The following is a 22,823-nucleotide window of genomic DNA, read 5'->3' as shown; positions in this document are numbered from 1 at the left end:
TGCTTGCAATTTATTCACTATGCTAAAAGGAAAAATAACTATGTCATCATAGATTTTTTAAAAAAGTTCTTACTCTGTTGATATATAGAGCATTTAGTGGTGAAAGAGGCACAGAGAGGAAAGGCAGAAATAATCATTGGATGATGATTCTGAAGTGTTTAAAATTGATGGTTAATTTCCAATGTCCAAACTAACTGTGGATTACATTCATCATTTGAACAGATATAGAAAATAGATAGATGATAGATGATGATGATGTTAGATAGATACATAGATACACAAGTGATAGGTAGATAGACAGAGAGATAGACAAATAGAAAGAGGCTGAGAGTGAAAGATAAGTCTTTGAGAGTGCTATGATTTTTTGAAATGACTAATATTTTAGAACTAATTGGAGCTGGTAGAGATGAGATAATAAGTTTTTGTGGATTAATGATACATCCCATGCATGTATTTTAACTTAGAGTTCATGAGGCTGAAGGAAATGGCTCAAGGCCATTTTGTGCATACCTTAATTTTTATAATTAGCCTATGCCTGTTTGGAAAGTGATGAGCAGAGAAAGTATCATCAAAGCCATTGATTAGATACGGTTTAGCCTTAAATTTGGCACAAGGGAAATAATTAGGTATCTAACTACTTGGATACCGAGAACTATTTTCTCTTAACAGTCCATAATAGAATTATCTGTATGCTTTTGGAGTGTTCATGAGGAAAATGTTGTTTTTGTTATAGTACATGTTCATGGATATTTTTAGTAAGTCAAAATTAACTGCTAAAGTGTGCTATTCTAGGGTGTTTTTGTTTTGCTTTGTTTTTTGTATAATAAATAATTCTGAGCATAAAAGCCAGGTAGAGAGGACTTATACTTTCAGCTCACATTCCATCAAAGAAAAAAGTTAGTAATGAAACTAAAGGAGAAACTATGGAGGGAGATTTGTAACTGGCTCACGCTCAGCTAAGTTTCACGTATCGTTTCATTTACCAAGGGAGTGGTGTCTCCCACAATGGACAGTCTACTCCACTCCCACTCCAGTCAGTCATCAATTATCATAACTTTTCACAACAATGACATGAGGCCAATATGATCTGGACAAGCTCTCAATAGGTATTCTGTCTTCCCAGATGACGGTTGCTTTCATCAAGTTTAAAAGCCAAAATTAAAGTCTCTTTCCCATAAATAAATGGCTTAGATATGGATTTTTGTAAAAACAAACAAACAAAAAAACCCAAATTAACAAAAACAAGACATAAAACAATTTTTACTTATATTATTTTATTTTTTAAATATTTATTTATTTAATATGTATACAGTGTTCTGCCTGCATGTATGCCTGCTTGCCAGAAGAAGGCACCAGATCTCAGTACAGATGGTTGGGAGCCACCATGTGGTAGCTGAGAATTGAATTTAGGATCTTTGGAAGAGCAGCCAGTGTTCTTAACCTCTGAGCCATCTCTCCAGCCCATTAATTTTTAAATTTTCATATGATATATTTTAATAATATTCTTGTAGTTGTCCATATCTTCCTAGATTCTACCCCTCTCTAAACACTTCAGTTCATGTTCTTTCTCTCTCTAAAAGTAAAGCACAAAGGAGAAACAGGAAAAAAACTGATTTTCCTCTCCTTGCAGTTATTAATTACAAATCGTTTCCCATCAGGGGAGACATTTTGCTCCAAGTTCCCATCTTCAATGTTGGAAAATATTGTCTGTTCTGAAGTTGTAAGTGCTGGCAATGTTTTTGTGAGTTGAAATGTGCATGAGCTTCCTTTCTGGAAAATATGTTTTCTTGAAGTTTTCCACAACTTCTGCTACTAAATATTTCTGTCTCTTGTAATTCAATAAATCCTTGAGCCTTTGATTCGATGGGTGTAATATAGACAACCAGTTAGAGTTGTTTGCTCCACAGTCTTTCACTCTCAGCATATTGTCCAGTATGGGACTCTGTGTTAATTACCATCTACTGAAGGAAGACATTTTCTGATGGATTTTCACTGAGGCACAGATCTATGGTGAGAACAATATATCATTAGAAGTTGTTTAATTCCTATGTTCACCTTGCAGCATAAATGTAACAGGTTTTCCCCAAGGGCCCATGACCTATCAGTCTGAGATTTTTTGCCTCATTAACTGTGTTGGGCATTGGTTTGATCCAATAGAGCAATCCTGAAGCCCATTCAAAAGGTGGTTGGTTACTACCACAAAACTTTTGCTATGATTGTATCAGATAGTGTATCTTATAGGCAGATCACTATTATAGTGCAGAGACTTGTACCTAGGTAAGACTGATGACTAGTTTTCTTATCCAATAGCATGCATATAGCTTCCTGTATTGTGAATGTTAAAAAATAAGGGTGATTTTTACAATTGAATAGTGACCTAATATCTCCATGATCAATGACATATGATATGTTATCAGCAGTAAGGCCTCATAGTCAAATTGGGAGCCTGTAACACTGTAACAAATAGCATTTATAATAACCTATATAGTTTTTGGAGTATCCATGAGGCCCTTTTGGCCAACAGCTCAAAAAAAAAAAGGATGTAACCTATTCCTGATATTGGGTGTTTTTTGATAGTCATTGTCTTCACCCATAATATGGTAACTATGGTAAAATTCCATGTATATACACACATATACATTTCATATATATGAAGCTTTAGAGCATATATGTTTGGAAATATTTTTGTAGTATTTAACAGGACCTTGTATATCAATATAAGAATACTGAGCTTTTAAAAATAGTTAAATTGAACCATTATCAATTTATCTCTATTTTTTCTGCTTAGTAAAATGGGCCAGTAAAAACCAATAAGAAGGACAAAGTGTAGACTGAGGGTTTTTTTTTTTTTTTGTCTTTAGTGCCCATGATCTTTAAAATTGTTGCTTGATTAGAACCAAAGGAAATGAAGTGGGAAGAAAGTCAATTAAAATTACCTTTTTTAAAAATATTTGAGGTATAAATAAATAACTGATGGGGAGATTACTTTTATATAATATAACTTTTAAAACTCAGCAGTTAGAGCTCATAGGTAAATAAATGAGTAGCTCCGTACATTGCACATGGGAATTGAAAAGGGAGATGAGTTTAGAAGCTATAGGAAAGCTCATCAGATAAAGGCCCTATGAAGAAAGGAACACTCAAAACTAAAGACAGTCCTTGGGAAGAACCCTTGAGTCTAACATTGATCTGCACATTCATGCCAGCGTATGGACGGTGGGTTCCAACATCACCAGTCACACTAGCACTGAACTCCAATACTGCTTTAAAACAATCTGCAGTTCTATTTGTTTAATATATGTGAGAGGTACTCAAATTTCAGTCAAATATCTGTGTTCTGGCTAGTTTTTATGTCAACTTGACACAAGGCAGATTATTTTTTTTAAATGATGAGATTGGTTTGAAAGGATAAGTCTAGTTCACTGTGAGCTCTGATAGCCTTGGGCTGGTGGTCCTGAGATGTTCTAAAAAAGAAGGCTGAGCTAGTGATGAAGAACAAGTCAGTAAGATGCGCTCACCCAAAACTTTTGCATAAGCTCCAGATTCCAAATTCCATCCTGAGTACATACTTGTATGCAATTGGAATACAAAAGATACGACCACTAAATTACCACTAATTCTCTCTTCATCTGTCAGTCTTGGCTTCTCTTCACACACACACACACACACACACACACACACACACACACACACACACACACACACTCTGTTTTTACTACTACTTCATTTGGTCAAAGCTAGCCACATCTTTTAGAAAGAATTTGAACACCTTTGCCCAGTCTTTTTTAAAATTTTCATTCAGCATCACTGAAGATGGAAGTCCGCCTAGCCACAAATTGCAGTCTCTCATTTAATTACCAGCACCTGAACTGAAAGAATTCTTTCATTTTCAGATGTATGGCTAGGGTCCACATTTCACTTTCTTTTCAAACAATTACTAAGAAATAATGCACCACAAAAGGATGGTAGCTATCTACAATTTGGCATGTCCCATTCCCATGCTGTGCCTTTAAATTTTTATGCCTGTGGGAAAGGAGTGTGGAACAACACTTGTGCATTATCTCCTGTAGCTCAGATATATAACCACATTATTTATATCTCTAGTTCTCTCAACTGAACCTAAGGATTAGCACATGTTGGACAGATTTCCTACTGCTGACCTGTATCTCCAGACCTATTTCAGAATTCCCACTGTGGAAATGTCATACTAAGTGCTTAAGCTAGACTTGACCTTAAGATTTAGCCAACAGAGACCTTCTAACTTCAGTCCCATCAACAGTCTAAGCGTAGTCCATGTTTATTGACCTGCATCACCTTCCCTAGCCTTAGTTAGGATTCTTTTTCTACTACTGTACAGATTTTTAACCTAACAGTGACATCTTCATTGCACTAAGAGATTCTAAGAAAGTATTTTCTGGTGAAGAGCAAAATGATATTTATTCTAATATAATTTCATTTATCTCCTTAAAACTCAAAGATATATAAACACATACTAAATAAGCAGAATAATAGATTGCTCTATTTTTTTTCTCATCTCGCTAGACCCTACAGTACATACTGAGTTCTGTTTCTAGGAAGTCATCTTAAGTATTGTTGTTTGTTTTAAATTTTATTTGGGCTTTGTCTGTATAGCAATATAAAATTTTTCCTTATTGGTAAGAGTTTTCATATTAATCTTATATTTCTAGTAAGGTATTTTCTTACTTTATATTTTCTTGATTATGATTATAATATTTATAGTCTTTACTTGCAGTTCCATTTATAATTTATACTTCAGAGACCATTTATAAAGTGCTATATCTTATCCAGTCAAAAGGCCATGTTAAGCAAAGTCCTGTACTATGGATCTATACTTTCATTCTCCACAGAAATTTTGCATTCAGATAGTAATAGGTTTGTTTAGATTTCAATGAATATTCATATTGACATAGAAATGTCTTGTTATAGACAAATCAATATACCCATACACCTATGCCATATTTAATTATACATGATAATTACTATTCCTTTTGCATCATTTCTAATATAAGCAGGTTTAGTTTTGACTCATGATATTTTATTAGATTGTATTGTATTTAATATACTGTGTTATATTTTGATTTTTTAGCTAGCATAATTTCTTATATTCTCTTGTATTTAAGTTTGTATCAGCACCTTCTTATTGTAATTTCTGAACATACCTGCAAAGAATTAAATACATCTATAGTTGTGGTGTATATTTAAAACCTCTTTTTTATTTCCTATGTTTTCAAATAAGAGTCCAAATGACATATTAAATAAAATATAGAGCATATGAGAAATGCTCTATATTCATGCATGCCACACTCATGTCATAATCTGTCTGAAAAAGAAACACATCTTCAAATATGCGTCTATCCCAGTCTCTGTCTCTGTTCTTACTCCCTCCCTCCCTTCCCTTCTTCCCTCTCTGTCTCTGTCTCTCTCTGTCTAATGTCTATCTTCCTGTCTCGATCTCTGTCCCTCTGTCTCTCTGTCTCTGTGTCTGTCTCTCTGTTTCTCTGTCTCTGTGTCTCTGTGTCTCTGTCTCTGTCTCTGTCTCTGTCTCTCTCTCTCTCTCTCTCTCTCTCTCTCTCTCTCTCTCTCTCTGTGTGTGTGTGTGTGTGTGTGTGTGTGCGTGTGTGTAAACCTCACTAAGAAAAGGAGAGTTTGAAAATGAAATTGCCTTTTTTCTAGAATATAAAATTATCTCCAAGAGCAATACTGTTGTATGTCAGGAGTGTCAGTAATACTGCCAAGGCTACTATATCCAGAGCAGAGGGATGAGGAAAGAAAGAGTGACAGTGCATTGCGTGGCCTGATCTGTGTGTGACTGAGCTAACAATCAGCTTATGCGAGTTTAAATGGCTGTGGGTGTTTAAGCCTCAGAATTTGTATTTAGTTTAAGGTATTAAGGTCTAAGAAGGACAAATCTATAAAAGCTAAAATGAAATGGCCTTCCCAAAAGAGTAATCTTTAATTTCAAAGAGATACAGAAATTATATTGTTTAGGTTTAAAATTTTGGGAACACATTGCACAGATTTGGAAAGCAATAAAGGATTAGAAGGCTGGAATAAAGGACCTTTGAAATAAGATTATTAGTGCTCAGAGAGGATTTAACCAGGAGAAGGGGTAATTGTTTTTGTATCAACATATGTTGTAATACCTCAGTGAAAACTGTTAGTATCTACAGTGTATGATCAATATTTGAGCTATGTTTTTGTAAAAACTTCCGAGCACTGTAGAACCATCACATGAAAACAGCATGCTCATTGGAGTAGAGTCTCACTAATAACAGGCTTCCTACTGTGTGAAACTTGAAGTGTAGGGATAGTGTGTAATTCATGAGGACATGAATTGTTAAAGAGACGTGAAATGTTCAGTTTTCTAGGGAAAATGCAGTTACAATAAAGAAAACGACCTACAATGGCATTTATTTAAAGGTTTCTGTAGTAACAGCAGTATAGATCAGAAAAAATAGTATTTTGCATTTCTTTCCTGTATGTACTCTATCTACCCCACAAGCAATATACTTTTATTTTTAAAATACCCCTCCTGCATATTTTTATATAGTGTAAATAAAATAGCATTCAAGGTTGATGGTTGGTTCCTAAGAAAAAATGCTTTTAAGTATACTTTCTGCACTTTGCCCAAGAACCAAACTATTGTATTGCAAATAAATAAATTGTTTTTTGTATCTTTGATGTTGTTTTGTAGGTCAACAAATGGATATTTTTCCCATGGTCATAAATTAAGCACTTTTACTTTCTATAATGCTGAACCATTAATATTCATTTTAAAAATAGCATTTTTATTATAATCCTAAAAATAAAATATTTAGAAATAATATTTATAGGTCCCTTTATGAGTTTAATCTTCATTTTAATGGTTGAAAGACTTATGCAACTAAGTCATTAAAATGTATTGTCTTAGAACGTCTCAATTTTTATATTGTACTAAAACAATACATCCACTGAGTCCAAAATTGCCATCCACTAAAAAAAAAAGAAAAAAGAAAAAAAATAACAGAGCTAAAAACACTCTTCAAGGGGGTGCAATGTAATTGACCCATTGTATGAGGTTTTCAGTAAACTCATATTGGAGGAACACAACATAATTTGATTAAGCTAGGCTTTAAGTTTTTTCCCTTATGGCAAAATATTTATTTCTGATGTTAGTGTAAAATATAAATTGTCAATTATTTTAAGTTCCACTAGAACCTTAACTAAATAGATTTTTAAAAGATATTTTCCTCCTTGTAACACTTATCTATATAAGCTTTGTGAAAATTTGGTTACAAATCCAAGTCTCTCTGGGACGTGTCAACTATGTTTCTCCTTTTACAAAGTCTATTTACATAAGTATTGATAGCTTTGGTTGTTTTTTTCCTGAGTTGTTCTCCAAAACTCTTTCTTCTGCTGTTCCACAATCTCCATATGTTTTCCTGTAATTTGATTTTTTGTATCTTCCATTCCTCCTTTCCATTCTTTCCTCCCACCATTTCATCTTCCCTTTATTCTATGAACTGCTTTTTCTCCACTTTAACATTTTTATTTTTACGGTTTTATCATAAATTACATCTTGATCACAGTTTCACTTCCTCCCCTTTCTCCAGTTTCTCCCCACTACCTACCCCCCAGAGACATCACCACACGCAGCACAACAAAGCTCCTCCAAGGCCAGGCAGGCTCACACCATCACATCAATGCTGGACAAGACAACGTAGAAGGAACAAGCCTGTCCCACATACAGGCAAAGGAGTCAGAGTCAACCCCCTGCTCCCACCATTAGTAAATATACAAGAACACCAAGCCACTCAGACATAGCATACATGCGGAGAACCCAGGCCAGACCCTCACAGGCTCCCTGACTCCTGCAAGGCCCAATGAGTCCCAGTGAGTTATTTGATTCTTTGCCCATGTTCTCCTGTCCCAGACCCTCCCAATTCCACTAATCCCTTCTCTGCCTTCTTCTGCAAGACTTCCTGGCTCCACATCTGTTCTCATTGTTCTCCAGATGAAGTCTCCCTGGTGTCTTTGAGGCAATTCTGCTAGGCTCTGGTGCTAGAATACTGTTGGTGGAAGGTTCTGAGGCTGGGCTGGTGTTCTAATTCCTCAACCTGAGGCTTTGGCTGGCTACAGAAAATGGCCAGTTCAGGCGCCTGTACCGCATTGCCAAAAGTCACTGTTACTCTCACCCTTTTAGATTCCATGGAGTATACATTGCAACAGGTCTCCTCTTCACACTTGTTATGTCCCCCATCACTTTTGTCACCTATCTCTGTATTTTCTCACTCCTTCCCACACACTTGAACACACCCTGTTTCCAGTCTCAACCACCCATAGTCCACCCTTGAAATCTCTTCCATTTCCTTTTCCTTGGGAGATCCTTCATTCCCCATTTAAGCCATGATTGTTACTTAGCCTCTTTGGGTCTGTAGACCATAATATATCTTTTATTTACAGTTAATAGTCATTTATAAGTAAGTATATATATCTTTCAGGATCTGAGTTTCCTTACTCTTGATGACTTTTTCTAGTTCTATCAATTTGCCTACATAATTCATGACGACATTGTTTTGTTTTTGTTTTTTGTTTTTTTAACAGCTGATTAATACTGGATTGTGTAAATGTACCAATTTTTCTTTATCCATTTTTCAGTTGAATGGTATATAGGTTGTGTCCAGTTTCTGTCTATTATGAATACAGCTGCTGTAAACTTGGTTGAGCTAGTATGCCTGTGGTAGGATAAAGGAACCTTTGAGCATATACTCAGGGGCAATATAGCTAAAACTTGAGGAAGATCAATTTGAAATTTTCTGAGAAACATCCATATTGATTTCCAAAATGTTTGTACATGTTTGAACTCCCACCATTACTGGAGAAATGTTCCCAGTGCTCCATATGGTCATCAGCATGAGATGTCCCTGGTGTTTTTAATCTTAGCCATTCTGACTGGTATGAGAGGTAATCACAAAGTCATTTTGATTTGCATTTTCCTGCTAGCTAAGGATGTTGAACATATCTTTAAGTGTTTCTCAGCCATTTGATATTCTTCCATTGAGAATTCTGTTTAGATTTGTATGCCCTTTTTAATTGGATTATTTAATTACTTGAGTTCTTATTTCTTGTGTTCTTTGTACATTTTGGATATCAGCCCTCTGTCAGATGTGAAGTTGATGAAAATCGTTTCACCTTGATGAGGTCCCATTTATTAATTGTTGATCTTAGTGCCCAAGGAATGGATGTTCTTTCAGGATACTGTCTCCTGTGACAGTATGTTCAAAGCTATTCCCACTTTTTCTTCTATCAGGTTCAGTTTATCTTGTTTTAAGTTAGGTCTTTGATGCATGTGGACTCAGTTTTTGCAGGGTGATAGATATGGATATATTTGCATTCTTGTACATAAATCTATGTCCAATTAGACCAACACCATTTGTTAGGGATCCTTTCTTTTTCCATTTTATATTTCTGGCTTCTTTATCAAAGATGAGGAGTAAAGAGATATACGGTTTTCCATCTCAGTCCTGGATTTGATTCCATTGGTCAATCTGTGTGTTTCCTGCCAATACTGGGAGGTTTTATTTACTACATCTCATATGTAGTACAGCTTGAAAGCAGAGATGATGATAAATCCAGACAGTCTTTTATTGTACAGGATAGTTTTTGCTATTTTGGTGTTGTTTTGTTTTTACAAATGAAGTTGAGTGTTGTTCTTTCAAGGTCTGTAAAGAATTGAAGGGATTTTGATGGGGATTTCGTTGAATCTACACCTTGCTTTTGCTAAAATGGCTACTTTTACTATGTTTACCATAGTAATCAATGAGCATGGGAGCTCTTTCCATCTTCTGATATCTTATTCAATTTTATTCTTCAAAGAGTTGAAGTTTTTCATGATACAAGACTTTCATTTGCTTGGTTAGAGTTACCACAGGATACTTTATATTATTTGTGACTGTAATGAAAGGTGTTGTTTTCCTGATTTATTTCCCAGCTGGTTTGTAATTTGTATAATTGGAAAGTTACTCAGGCTTGGGTTTTTTGCTTTGTTTTTGTTTGTTTGTTTGTTTGTTTTAGTTCAATTTGCATTCAGGCACTTCGCCGAAGGTGTTTATGAGATATAAGAGTTCTCTGGTAGAATATTTGAGATCACTTATATATCCTATCATATCATCTGTGAATTGTGATATTGTGATTTCTTTTTTTCTAAATTGTATCCTTTTGATCTCCTTTAGTTGTCTTATTGATCTATCTAGAAATTCAAGTACTATATTGAAGATGTATGGATACAGCAGGCAGCCTTATTTTGTTCCTGATTTTAGTGGAATTGCTTTGCATTTCTCTCTATTTAATATGATGTTCACTAAATATTTGCTGTAAATTGCCTTTATTGAGTTTAAGTATTTGCCTTGTATCCAATATCTCTCCAAGACTAATTATGAATGGGTGTTAGATGTTGTCAAAGGCTTTTTCAGCCTTCGAAATGATCCTGACAGATTTTTTTTCAGTTTGCTTATATGGTTGATTATATTAACAGATTTTCAAATGTTGAACCAATCCTGTATCACTAGGATGAAGCCTACTTTATCATGGTGTATGATTTTTTTTGTACATTCTTTTTACTATTTTATTGAGTACTTTTGAATCAATATTCATGAGGGAAATTGATCTGAAAATTTCTTTGTTGAGCACTTGTGCAGTTTGGGTATCAGGTGACTGCAGCCTCATAAAGTGAATTTTCAATGTTCCTTCCATTTCTACTTTATGGTATATTTTGAGAAATATTAGTATTAGTTCTTTGAAGGTCTGATAGAATTTTGTGCTGAAATTCTCTAACAATTGTCTTTTTGATGGGGGGTTTTAGTGACTGCTTCTATATCCTTAGAGGTTATAGGTCTATTTAAGTTTTCAATCTGATATTGATTTCACTTTGGTAAGTGGCGTCTATCAAAAAATGTCCATTTCTTCTAGATTTTCCTTTTTTTTTGGAATACAAGTTTTTAAATTATAACTTCATGATCCTTTTGATTTCCTTGCTGTCAATCGTTTTGTCCCTCTATTTTTCTGATTTTGTTAATATGTATATATTCTGTCTGAATTTGGATAAGGGTTTGTCTATCATATTGAAGTCACTTAGTTCTATGAACTTTCCTTTTTATCACTCTTTCCATTGTGTACTGTAAGTTTGGGTATGTTGTACATTTATTTTCATTGAATTCTTTGAACTGTTTAATTTTTTTTCTGCATAAACATAATTGTTCAGTAGGGAATTTTTTGCTTTCCATGAGTATGTAGTCTCTCTTTTGTTTCTGTTGTTGTTAAAGTCCAGTACTTATCTATAGTGGTCTGATAAGATACAGGCAATTATTTAAATTTTCTTTTGTCTGTTGAGATGTGTTTTATGACTGAATATGTTGTCAGTTTTGGAGAATATTTCATTAGGTGATGAGAAGGTCATGCATTCTTTCGTATGGGTGAAATGTTCTATAGATATCTACTAGGTCAATTTGGTTCATTATTTCTCTGTTAAATTTTGGTCTGAATAACCTGTTCATTGATGGGGATGGGTTATGGATGTCTATCAATATTAATGTGTGATACATGTGTGTGACTTAAACTTTAGAGGGTAACCTTGCATTTGGGGCTTAAATGTTAAGAATCACCATTTTTGTGGATTTTCCTTTGATAAGTTTGAAATGTCCTTCTCCGTCTCCTTATATTAATTATGGTTTGAAGTTTATTTTCTTATATTTTAGAATAGCTACACCAGCTTGTTTCTTGAGTCCATTTATTTGGAAAGCCTTTTCCCATCCTTTTACTTGGAAGTAATGTATAGTTTTTGTTTGTGTGTTTGTTTTCTTTTTATCTTGAGAAATGTTTTTTTGTATGGGGGGGAGAAGGATGGATTCTGTTTTTGTATCTTTTCTATTAATCTGTATCACTTTGCTGGAGAATTGAGTCAATTTACATCAAGAGGTATGAGTTGCCAATGACTGTTAATTTCTATTATTTTAGTAGTGATGGTGGTGGTAATGGTAGTGGTGGTGTTGGTGTGTGTGTGTTTCTGTGTGTTTCCTTTCTTTGGCTTTTGCTAGTGGGAGATTACTTACTTCTTGTATATTCATGAGTGTAGTTAGCTTTCTTGGGTTAGTGTTTTTCTTCTAGTACCATCCAAATGATTTGTGGACTGGTATTGTTTACATTTAGTTTAGTCATTGAATATCTTGGTTTCTACATCTACAGTGATTGGAAATTTTGCTGAGTATAGTAGTCTGCATATCACCCATCTTCTCTTAGAGGCTGCAAGATGTGGTGCTCGTGCGTCCACGGTACCGAGTCAAGGGTGAGGAACTACGGATTTAACACACACACACACACACACACACACACACTAAAACAGTGGGTCCTTCCTACTAAGAGAGCAGCAGCAGTGACAGCAGCAACTTTTATTCAGTGTCCAAAGAGCCTCAAGAGGTGATTGCACACAGGAGGGAAAGTCCCAAGGAGGGGAAGGGTGCGTTCTCAGAGCAGTAAACATGACTAGCTAACCAATATAAACACAGACACGGAAGCTGCTAGAAACAGGACATGAAACAGCAAGACAGGCAGGCAGCCAAGTCAGGCCTGGTTCCTACAGCAAGACATCTGTAAATGTACTTCAGACTTTTGGAGTCTCTACCTAGAAGTTGGTGTAATATTAATAGGTCTTCCTTTACATAGGGATTAGCTCTTTTCCCTAACACTTTTTTATATTCTCTCTTTATTTTGTATATTTGCAATTTTTTTCTGGTCCAATCTATTTGGTGATCTGTAAAGTCTTGTACCTTTATAGACATATCCTTCTCTTTAAATTAGGAAAATTTTTCTTATTTTATTATATTTAATTAATTTATTCATATTACATCTCAATGGTTATCCCATCCCTTGTATCCTCCCATTTCTCCCTCCCTCCCATTTTCCCCTTATTCCCCTCCCCTATGACTGTGACTGAGGGGGACTTCCTCCCTCCCCCTGTATATGCTCATAGGGTATCAAGTCTCTTCTTGGTAGCCTGCTATCCTTCCTCTGAGTGCCACCAGGTCTCCCCATCCAGGGGACGTGGTCAAATATGAGGCTCCAGAGTATGTGTGAAAGTCAGACCCCACTCTCCACTCAACTGTGGAGAATATCCTGTCCATTGGCTAGATGTTGGTAGGAGTTTGAAGTTTACTGCCTGTATTGTCCTTGGCTGGTGCCATAGTTTGAGTGGGACCCCTGGGCCCAAATATGGCTATCATAATGTTCTTCTTGTAGGTTTCTAGGACCCTCTGGATCCTTCTACTTTGCTATTTTCCCATGCTTCTCTCATCTAGAGTCCCAATAGAATGTCCTCTCCTCTGTCCCAATAGGATGTCCTCTCCTCTGTCTCAGTTTCCTGGTAAATGAAGACTTTCATGGGACATGTCCCTTGGGCTAGTGTGCTGATATAAGTGAGTATATACCATTTGAGTCTTTTCCTAACTAGAAATGATCATAGTGAGTAAGTTAACCCAGAAGCAGAAAATTTTCAATGATTTTGTTATACATATCTGGGTTTTTGACCTGGGATTCTTTTTCTTCTTCTATTCCTATTATTCCTTGACTTGATCTTTTTATAGTGGCTGTGATTTACTGGATATTTTACATTAGAAATTTTCAGATGTAACATTTTCTGTGACCAATGAAACTATTTCATCTATGACATCTTCAGTGCTTGAGATGCTTTCTTCCAGCTCATGTATTCTGTTGATGATGTTCAGATACTGCAGCGCCTGCTTGCTTAGATTTTCCATTTCCAGAAGTCCCTAGTTTGTAGTTTTTATTTCCATTTTCGGATCTTAAAAAGCTTCCTTTTCTCTTTGTTTGTTTTGGGGTTTTTGTTTGTTTGTTTATTTGTTTTGGGGGGTTTGTTTAGTTTAGTTTTTTTTTTTTTTTTTTTTTTTTTTTGCTTTCTTAGCATTCTTTAAGAAATTTATTGATTTTTTTTTCCAATATATATTTGTCTTTTCCTAGATTTCTTTAGGATTTTTTTTTCTTTTTAGGGATCTCTTTCATCTTCATAAAGTTGGATTTATGGTTGCTTTCTTGTGGGTCAACTTTATTAGAACATTCAGGTCTTCCTTCCTTATGGTATCTTGGTTGTTGCTGTCATGGTACCCAGGATGTTGGTGACATGGTACCCAGGATGTTGGTGACATGGTACCCAGGATGTTGTTGATTGGGTTCATACACAGGCACTTAGGCATCTAAGTTTGAGATGATTGTAGATCTAGGTTCTGACTTAGAAGTTTGTCTTTTTGGATGCATGTTTTTTTTTTCTTGGTTTCTCTTTCCTCTTTTGTCTTCTGATCTTCATTGCTTGGATTTGTGCTGTCTTGTGGGATCTCTGATCCAGTTCAGACAGTCTGTTCAAGTTGGGAGCTAGACTTCTGGTGGCTAGCTTGGCCTTTGCGGCAGCTGGATCTCTCTGCCATAGTTGGGGAATGTTGTACTGTGATAAAACAGTAGTGGGAATTAGAGGCACTAAGTGAGGGTAGATGATCCGTTGGTAGATTGCTTATCTCTGGTTCTGGAGTCGGGTGTGGTTTTCTGTCCAGCAGGGAGTCTATGCCTATGTTTTTCTCTGTTTTTCTGGCTTTCTTGGCATAAACCTGTTCTTCAAACTGTCATGGTATGTACCTGAACTTCTGACTGATGTGTCATGACCGTGGGCAGTAGAAGTCAGCCTGCCTTGGGGCCGGGGCATAGCAGCAGGAGAGGACTGTAGTGGAGTGGGACTAGTTGACTGTGAAATGGGGAACTGAATGGGGCTGTGGCACTTCAGCTGTCAGGCGGGTCACTCACCTATTCTTCTGACTGGTGTAGTCTGCATCTGAGCAGTGTTAGTCTACCATAGTTTGGGGCAGGAGCTCAGCAGCTGTGTGAGTAATAAGGGTATATGTGTGTTGGGGCAGGGGGTGATGGTGGAATGGGTCTTTAGGCAAGGATTTTGGGAGTGGAACACTATAAACTGCTTTTAATTAAATATCAAGACCAATGACATACATGTTGGCTCTGTTTCTTAACAATTAAACTTTATTATACAACCCAACTAGCATACACAAGAAGGAAACAAAGGTTAAAGGGACAAAAGAGTGAACGTTCCGGTATCCTTTCCACGGGAGGGTCCTTAGGTGTATCTCTGGCCCACATGCTGGTCCAGCCTGGTTGCTGCTCTCCATGTGCTCTCCCCTGGGCTAAACTTGTTGTTCTCTCCTCTCCACCTCCCTCAGTCACATGGAAAGGGCGGTCTCCTTCTCCCGTTGAGGGTCAATTAGGAAAACAATAGCCCAGGTGGGGTTCCCAGGTCTGCTTCCTGGATTCCAGGCCCAGAATGGCTCCACTAAGTCTATCACAAGGTATTCATGGGGTGCCCCAAGGGTAAAGCCCACCAAGACTGATTCCACCTGTGACAAAGCTTAATCTCTCCCACACATACACTTGATAAACAACTGCAGAAAACATGCCTGATTCCCATCAGTATTATAGAAAAGCTATAGTATTAAATTCTTAGTGGTTATCCTAGTAAATCTTAGTTTAACTGACCTGAGGAACTATGTGTGTGAATGCATGTGTGAATGTATGTGTGAATGTGTATCATCACCATCAACAACAAAAAGCACATAAGTTACAGTGGAATTTTGATATTATTTATTTCAAAACCCTTTAAATGTACAAGTTATATTTAAAAAACTAAATTTTTCTCTGTCTGAAAAAAATATGTGAACTTTTGAGTACATTTAAAACATCTACTGTGCAGTGTTGAAACTTGCTGTATATCCACTTTTGACTGCTGCTTGCATCAAGATTTCACCGAGAGTAAAGAAAAAAAGATTACTGGAGTTCCTTTTCTTTGAAAATTGCCTTCTCACCATGTGACATGGAGCCAAGTGTTCAAGTGTGGTTAGTGAGAGGTGTGACCTGCAGGCTGTGATGCAAAACTCTGCTTGCTGCCTCTCCATAGCAAGTACAGGGTGTGACTGAAGACTGAACTTTCAGTATTTACAGATGGGCAAGCAGAAAAACAAGAAAATGAACATGATATTTCAGCAGTATGTCTGTGTAAGTGTGAACAGTCTAAATGTTGAGTGAATATGTATAAAAGCTAAGAAAGTAATTGTTTTCTCTCAACATCACAATTCTTTCAATAGTACTCTACTATTGTGATCTCACTCTTAAACATTAGGCTAATTTATTTGTTCTTATGATAGCAAAACATGGTTAGAGTTTACAGTGGGGAGATGAGTTTGCTCTAAGAATGTATACCTTTGTTTCAAGGAAGAAAGTAAAAATCATCAATGCAGATGGGATATATTTTATATAATTTATATTAGAGAGACATGTACAGAACTAAAATAAGAAAGTAGAAAATAGAGGATGCAAAGAGGGAAGTAAAAGGAGAAGCAGAGAAATACAGAGAGGAAGGGAGAAAAGCAAAGAGAGCATAAAGTAAATGACAAGGGACAGATGAAGGAAGTAGAGTAAAGAAAAAGAAACTAAATAGAATACAATAGAGGAGAATAGGATAGCATAGCAAAGTATAGCATAGAATAGGATAGGACAGGATAGAATAAGATAGGATAGGATACAATAGGATAAAAGAATAATCAAGTACTGACTGTACCTCCCAGCTTATTACACAGAGCTTCCTAACGTTAACTTAACATTTGGACACACTTGTGGAAGAGTTTCTCACAAGCGTTCATCTTAAAAGTATTTAGAAGAAAAACTTAGAAATGAAATTTCTTAGTCCATTTGTGACTTCTAAGACAAGTCTACAGAGTGGCTAGTAAATAATGAGAAATTAATAATTGGCTCACAGTTCCAGAGTCTGGTCAACCAAGACACATGAGCAAGCAAGACTATTGAGAGTCTTCTCTTGCTGTTATTCTCGTTGGTGATGGTGGTGGCGGTAGTGGTGTTGGTGGCGGTAGTGGTGGGAGTAATATTGCTGTGTTATTTTACAGTAGCCCACGAAGGAAAAGTCAAGACATGTACTATAGGTTAATTTTTTTCTTTTTAGCGGAATTTATTCTCAGTGAGAATGGAATAAATGTTAACTCCCATGTCTAAATAGCTTTCCACAGGACCCATTGTTAAGCACCTGTACTTTGTATCATATTTCAAACAATATAATAGTGTCTGGATTTTGGTTAGTGGGTTTTGGTTTTGGTATGAGTAATAATTAATATAAAATGGTTTGGAGTTTTTTTGTCTCTCTGTCTCTGTCTCTCTCTGTCTCTGTCTTTCTGTGTCTCTGTCTCTGTCTCTGTCTCTGTCTCTCTGTCTCTGTCTCTGTCTCTCTTTCTCTCTCTCTCTCTCTCTCTCTCTCTCTCTCTCTCTCTCTCTCTCTTTCTCTCTCTCATGTGGGGTGTGTGTGTGTGTGTGTGTGTGTGTGTGTGTGTGTTTGTAATGGACCTTTATTTTATAAAATTACTGACTGTAGATCTGGCCAAAAAGAAAAAAAAAAGTGCATGGAATAGTGGGCTGTGATTTACTTCATGGCAAACACACACAATCACGCAGAATTTTAGTATTTATTTAGATCCGTTTTGTTTTATATTTCTAGAACCTCAACCTACTGGCTCACTCGCATCCAATCTTTTCTCTACTGCAATGAGAATGGACTTCTGGGCAGCTTCTCCGAGGAGACACACTCCTGCACCTGCCCCAATGACCAGGTAGTTTGCACAGCCTTTCTGCCCTGCACCGTGGGTGATGCCTCTGCCTGCCTGACCTGTGCCCCTGACAACCGCACCCGCTGTGGCACCTGCAACACAGGCTACATGCTGAGCCAGGGACTCTGCAAGCCTGAAGTGGCTGAGTCAACTGATCACTACATAGGCTTTGAGACTGACTTGCAAGATCTGGAAATGAAATACCTGTTGCAGAAAACCGACAGACGAATAGAAGTCCATGCCATCTTTATCAGCAATGACATGCGCCTCAATAGCTGGTTTGACCCTTCCTGGAGAAAGCGGATGCTCCTGACCTTGAAGAGTAACAAGTACAAGTCCAGTCTGGTCCACATGATCTTAGGTCTCTCTTTACAGATTTGCTTAACTAAAAACAGCACGCTGGAGCCGGTGCTGGCTGTTTATGTCAATCCCTTTGGAGGCAGCCACTCCGAGAGCTGGTTTATGCCTGTGAGTGAGAGCAGCTTTCCAGACTGGGAGCGGACTAAGCTGGACCTCCCACTGCAGTGCTATAACTGGACACTGACTCTGGGAAACAAATGGAAGACATTTTTTGAGACAGTACACATCTACCTGAGGAGTCGCATCAAGGCAAATGGCCCCAATAGCAACGAGAGCATTTACTATGAGCCTTTGGAGTTTATTGATCCATCCCGGAACCTGGGCTACATGAAAATCAACAACATCCAAGTGTTTGGCTACAGCATGCACTTTGATCCTGAAGCCATCCGGGACCTGATTTTGCAGCTGGATTACCCTTACACTCAGGGATCCCAGGACTCAGCACTTTTGCAGCTACTAGAGATAAGAGACCGTGTAAATAAACTCTCCCCACCTGGTCAGCGCCGCCTAGATCTTTTCTCTTGCTTGCTTCGTCATAGACTCAAGCTGTCTACTAGTGAAGTGGTGAGAATTCAATCTGCTCTGCAGGCATTTAATGCCAAATTGCCAAACACAGTGGATTATGACACAACCAAATTATGTAGTTAACCGTAAATGTCAAGCACAACCCAAAATCTTGAAGGAGTTTTTACAGTGCTTTTGTGGAACAGTTTATGTTTGGAAAAGTAAATTTGAATTGTCTTTTCAATATCTGTCTTATATCAGTCAATAACATTGGATGGCAATTTACACACATGAACTTGCTGACAATGAATATATTATACTACAGTTTTGGTTTATGAATGAAATAAATACTGACACCAGTCTAGAAGACATTCTACTTTTTACAATAAATTTCATTTGTAATTTTATATGTTCCGTGGCAATGCATTTGTGCATTACATCCTCTAGAGGGAACATAAAATGATACCAATAAAATTTTGTAGCTGAACAGTTATTAACAAGAAGTGCTGTGGGATTCATTTTTTCCATGAAATGAGTTCTATTTTGATATAGTTTGTAGGAACCTGGGGAAAATTCACCAGGACTTTTTAATGGAAACAGTTAAAGGTTCCTTTTCATCATCTTTTCTGAAAACTCAAAGAGGTTGACTGCCTATATCCAGTTCCTTTCTCTTAGTGAAGAGCAGAATGACCAAAGGATATTTATCAGCTTCATTAGAAACTAAAATGAGAACAGTTATCATTAAAACTGTCATACAAATTAATTCTTAAGTAAATGCTCTAGTCAATAATTGACATTCACATGGATGCATTTTCTTTCTGAGACTCACATTACTAAAATGTAGAGTCCTTTCATGACTAGTTTAAATGTTCACTTTGAAAGTTACACTGAGTTTGCATTTATATGTTATACGAGAGTAGACATATATTCATTTATTTTTATAAATTTAAATTTTGCTTTAAAAGAGTATATGATTATTAGTAAAATGCTTTGTTATCATGCAGATCTTGTTTATAATCTTTCTTACTATATAACCAAATGCACTGTCAAGGCCAGATTTCTTGAAGACATAGGTTATCATATCTAAGAACCCAGAAAATGGAGCTCATAAAAGCTCATAAAACAATGAATGCAATTGATATAAACATGCTGCACATATTCTGGACTCCTGAGGTATGTATTTTCAGTTAAAATACAATAAGTAGATAGATCCTACAATAAAGGTTTACCCAATCTGCAAGGTAAAACATAATACCTAATGCCTACTAGCTGCCAGTTGTGGGAAATTCATAGAATATACATATAAACATTAAACATTCTTCAAATTCTGGTGGGATTGCAAATACACTATGAGTAAAAATAATACTTAGTTTTAGACTATTACCTTTCATTTTCAGAAAAAAAAGAGCAAAAGAATCAGAGTAGTTAATTAAATTAAGGACACATACCAAGAAGCTGAATATAGATTTTCCTAGAATTGACTTAATGACTTTTATTTTCACCACTGATTTTTAAAGTAACTATTATATTCTTTTAATTTGATTTAATGAAAAATTATGGTAAGAGAAAGGTAAGAAGAAATAGAGTCAAAATTAACTATTTTGGTAACACTCACAACCTCATGATATATCTGAAAATGCAAGAAAATTATCATTTACTGGATATAACTAATCACCCACAGTTTGAACAACCTCATCTCTGTGTTTAAAATAACCTATACGCAACCGCCATGGATGTCAAGTGACCAAACACTCTGCCATCCAGAAATTATCTAGCCATGGTACATGATTACTAACAGGTTCTATAAAGCAATTATTTTGAGGTAACTAAAAAAAAACAAAAAACGTTGAGTGGCGCTGCAGATTTTATTGCATAGCTCACTATGGCATGGGCAGCATAAAGGAGAAGATATCCTTCTATCACAGGTAAGAAAGTGCTTAACGACTTCCTCTAATGTAAGGTAAAATTCAAATTGAATGGGATGAAATAATATTATCTCCAACTCTTTGGTTATATTCATTCAATTAGTCATTTGAATCTCTTAATGGCCTCTATAAACAGCAAAGAAAAATATGAATTCCTTTCTCTAAGATGTATTTTTAAATTTAAATTTTAACTTTATTAATTTCTTCAGATTACAACTCAGTTATAATCCCATCATTTGTATCTTCCCACTCCTCCTTCCCTCCCACTTTCACCCTATTCCCCTCCCCTAGGTCAAAGACTCAGGGGGACCTACTCCTCCACTGTATGGTCATATGCTATCAAATCTCATCTTGACACTCTGCTTATTCTTTCTTTGAGTGCCATCAGGAGAATGTCCTTTCCATTGGGTAGATCAGAGTAGGGGCTCAATGTTTACTATTGTATTGTCCTTGGTTAGTGCAATAGTTTGAGCAGACTCCCCTGGGCCCTAATCCAACCATCATAATATTCTTCTTGTAGGTTTCTAGGGCCTTCTGGGTCCCTCTATTTCCCCATCTCCTATATTTCTCTTACCTCAAGTCTCAGTAGGATGTTCTCACATCTATCCCAGTCTCCTGGTAAGTGAAGACTTTCATTGGACATGCTTTTTGGGATGGTGTCCAATTATAAGTGAGTATATACTATGTGAGTCGTTCTGCTTCTGGATTAACTCACTCATTATGATCATCTCTAGTCCCATCCATTTGTCCACAAATTTTGGGATTTCCCTATTCCATAGTGCAAATGAAACAGTTTTTTATCCATTCTCTAAGTTGCATGTTTATGATAATGAAAATAATGAATGTAAACATACCAAGGAAATTCTAAAGTGCTCATACACATTTTAAAGGACATACGTCCAAAATATAACTGCCAGTTACTAATTATGACATATTACTGATTATCGGAAACGTCCAGTAAGTTATATAGAACATAATAATCCATTTTATATGCAAAGAGCAGAACCTATAACAATTTTGTTTTTTCTGCAAGTATTTATATGCAAACATTTTTATCGTAGTTGTTTAAAGAACATGAGAATTACTTGTTTTGGTTTGAGACAGTGTACTATAGCCCTGACCAATCACAGAATCACTACACAACAAGGGAGGATTTGAACACATGATCTTCTGCCACCCATCTCTTAAGTAGTGAAGAACTTGAAATTTTTTAATAAACAGAGCTTTTCTGCTGAAGTCCTATTTACAACAAACAGATACTTTTAAATAGAGAGGCTTACTTTGATTGTCTTCTCGTTTTTAACTGTGATTTGGAAACAATTTTATTTTTAATAATATATATATATGTGTGTGTGTGTGTGTGTGTGTATGTATATCACTGAGTGCATGGTTGTGCAAAGGCTAGAAAAGCAAGAATTTCCATCGGAGCTGAAGATCCAGTCTGTGAGTGATCTGAACTCCAGCCCCTCTGAGAGTAGCAAATACTCTCAACCACCAAGCTGTCTCTACAGTCCCTGATAGTAACTACTTGATATTTCCATTGTATGTTTCTAATTGTGAGATGAATAAATTCCATGGAAATTGAAGTTATGAAAATGATAAAATGTGGAGAATATGATTTCTCTAGGGAAGTCTCTATTATTCCATATGCATTGATTACCATCATAATTTAACCTAAGTTGCTGTTCCTGGGATAGCAAACGGATTTTAGCTAAATGAAATCATTACCCAAATGACCTAGGAAAAAAAGCTGGTGACTCTTCTTTATTGAAACAAAATATGGTGATAGTCTTCTTAGTGTTTTCTGTATTTTGTGATTCTTGTAAAAAATTAACATAATTTTATAATTCTGTTCAACATTTTATGTCTGAAATCAAACACATTGGGTTCATGTGGAAAAATCCTTGTTTTTCTCACTAGGAATATTGAACACGCTATTTAATATTCACTTAATTCATTTGAAAATCAAATCCAAAGAATGTCAGGAAAGACAAATAACTCTGTGTATTATGGAAATAGTAGAGAAGGAAGTGTCACAGAATATAGGAAATATAGGAAAGTTAAAATGCTGGAAATAAAAAAGGTAGGACTGAGTTTAAAATGTAGGCAGTGTGATGTAACATGCACCTTTAATCTCAGCACTCAAGAGGCAGAGGCCGGCTGATCTCTGTGAGCCTGAGGCAAGCCTGGCCCATAGAGCCACTTTTAAACTAGACAGAAATACCTAAGGAGACACTTTCTTTAAAAAAAAAAAAGATGCTTAAATAATAAATATTTTTTGGACTTCAGGAGGCCTTTACAT

The 22,823-nt window shown here is 36.2% G+C and overlaps 1 protein-coding gene across 3 annotated transcripts in view; it reads left to right on the top strand.

Annotated features, from left to right (window-relative positions):
• BRINP3 (BMP/retinoic acid inducible neural specific 3) overlaps positions 1–19,099 on the top strand; it is a 374,180-nt gene extending 355,081 nt beyond the window's left edge. For all 3 annotated transcript variants that reach the window (XM_084793294.1, XM_084793295.1, XM_084793296.1), the window contains exon 8: positions 17,624–19,099. In XM_084793294.1, coding sequence (XP_084649420.1) covers positions 17,624–18,740 — 1,117 coding nt within the window. In that variant the 3' untranslated portion in view covers positions 18,741–19,099. The remainder of the gene's footprint in view (positions 1–17,623) is intronic.
• Positions 19,100–22,823: the final 3,724 nt, after the last annotated feature.

The sequence above is a fragment of the Acomys minous genome, assembly GCF_964271855.1.
Source record: "Acomys minous genome assembly, chromosome: 1".
NCBI lineage: Eukaryota > Metazoa > Chordata > Mammalia > Rodentia > Muridae > Acomys > Acomys minous.
Note: the sequence above shows the minus strand (reverse complement) of the source record. Positions and strands in the feature narration are given on the sequence as shown.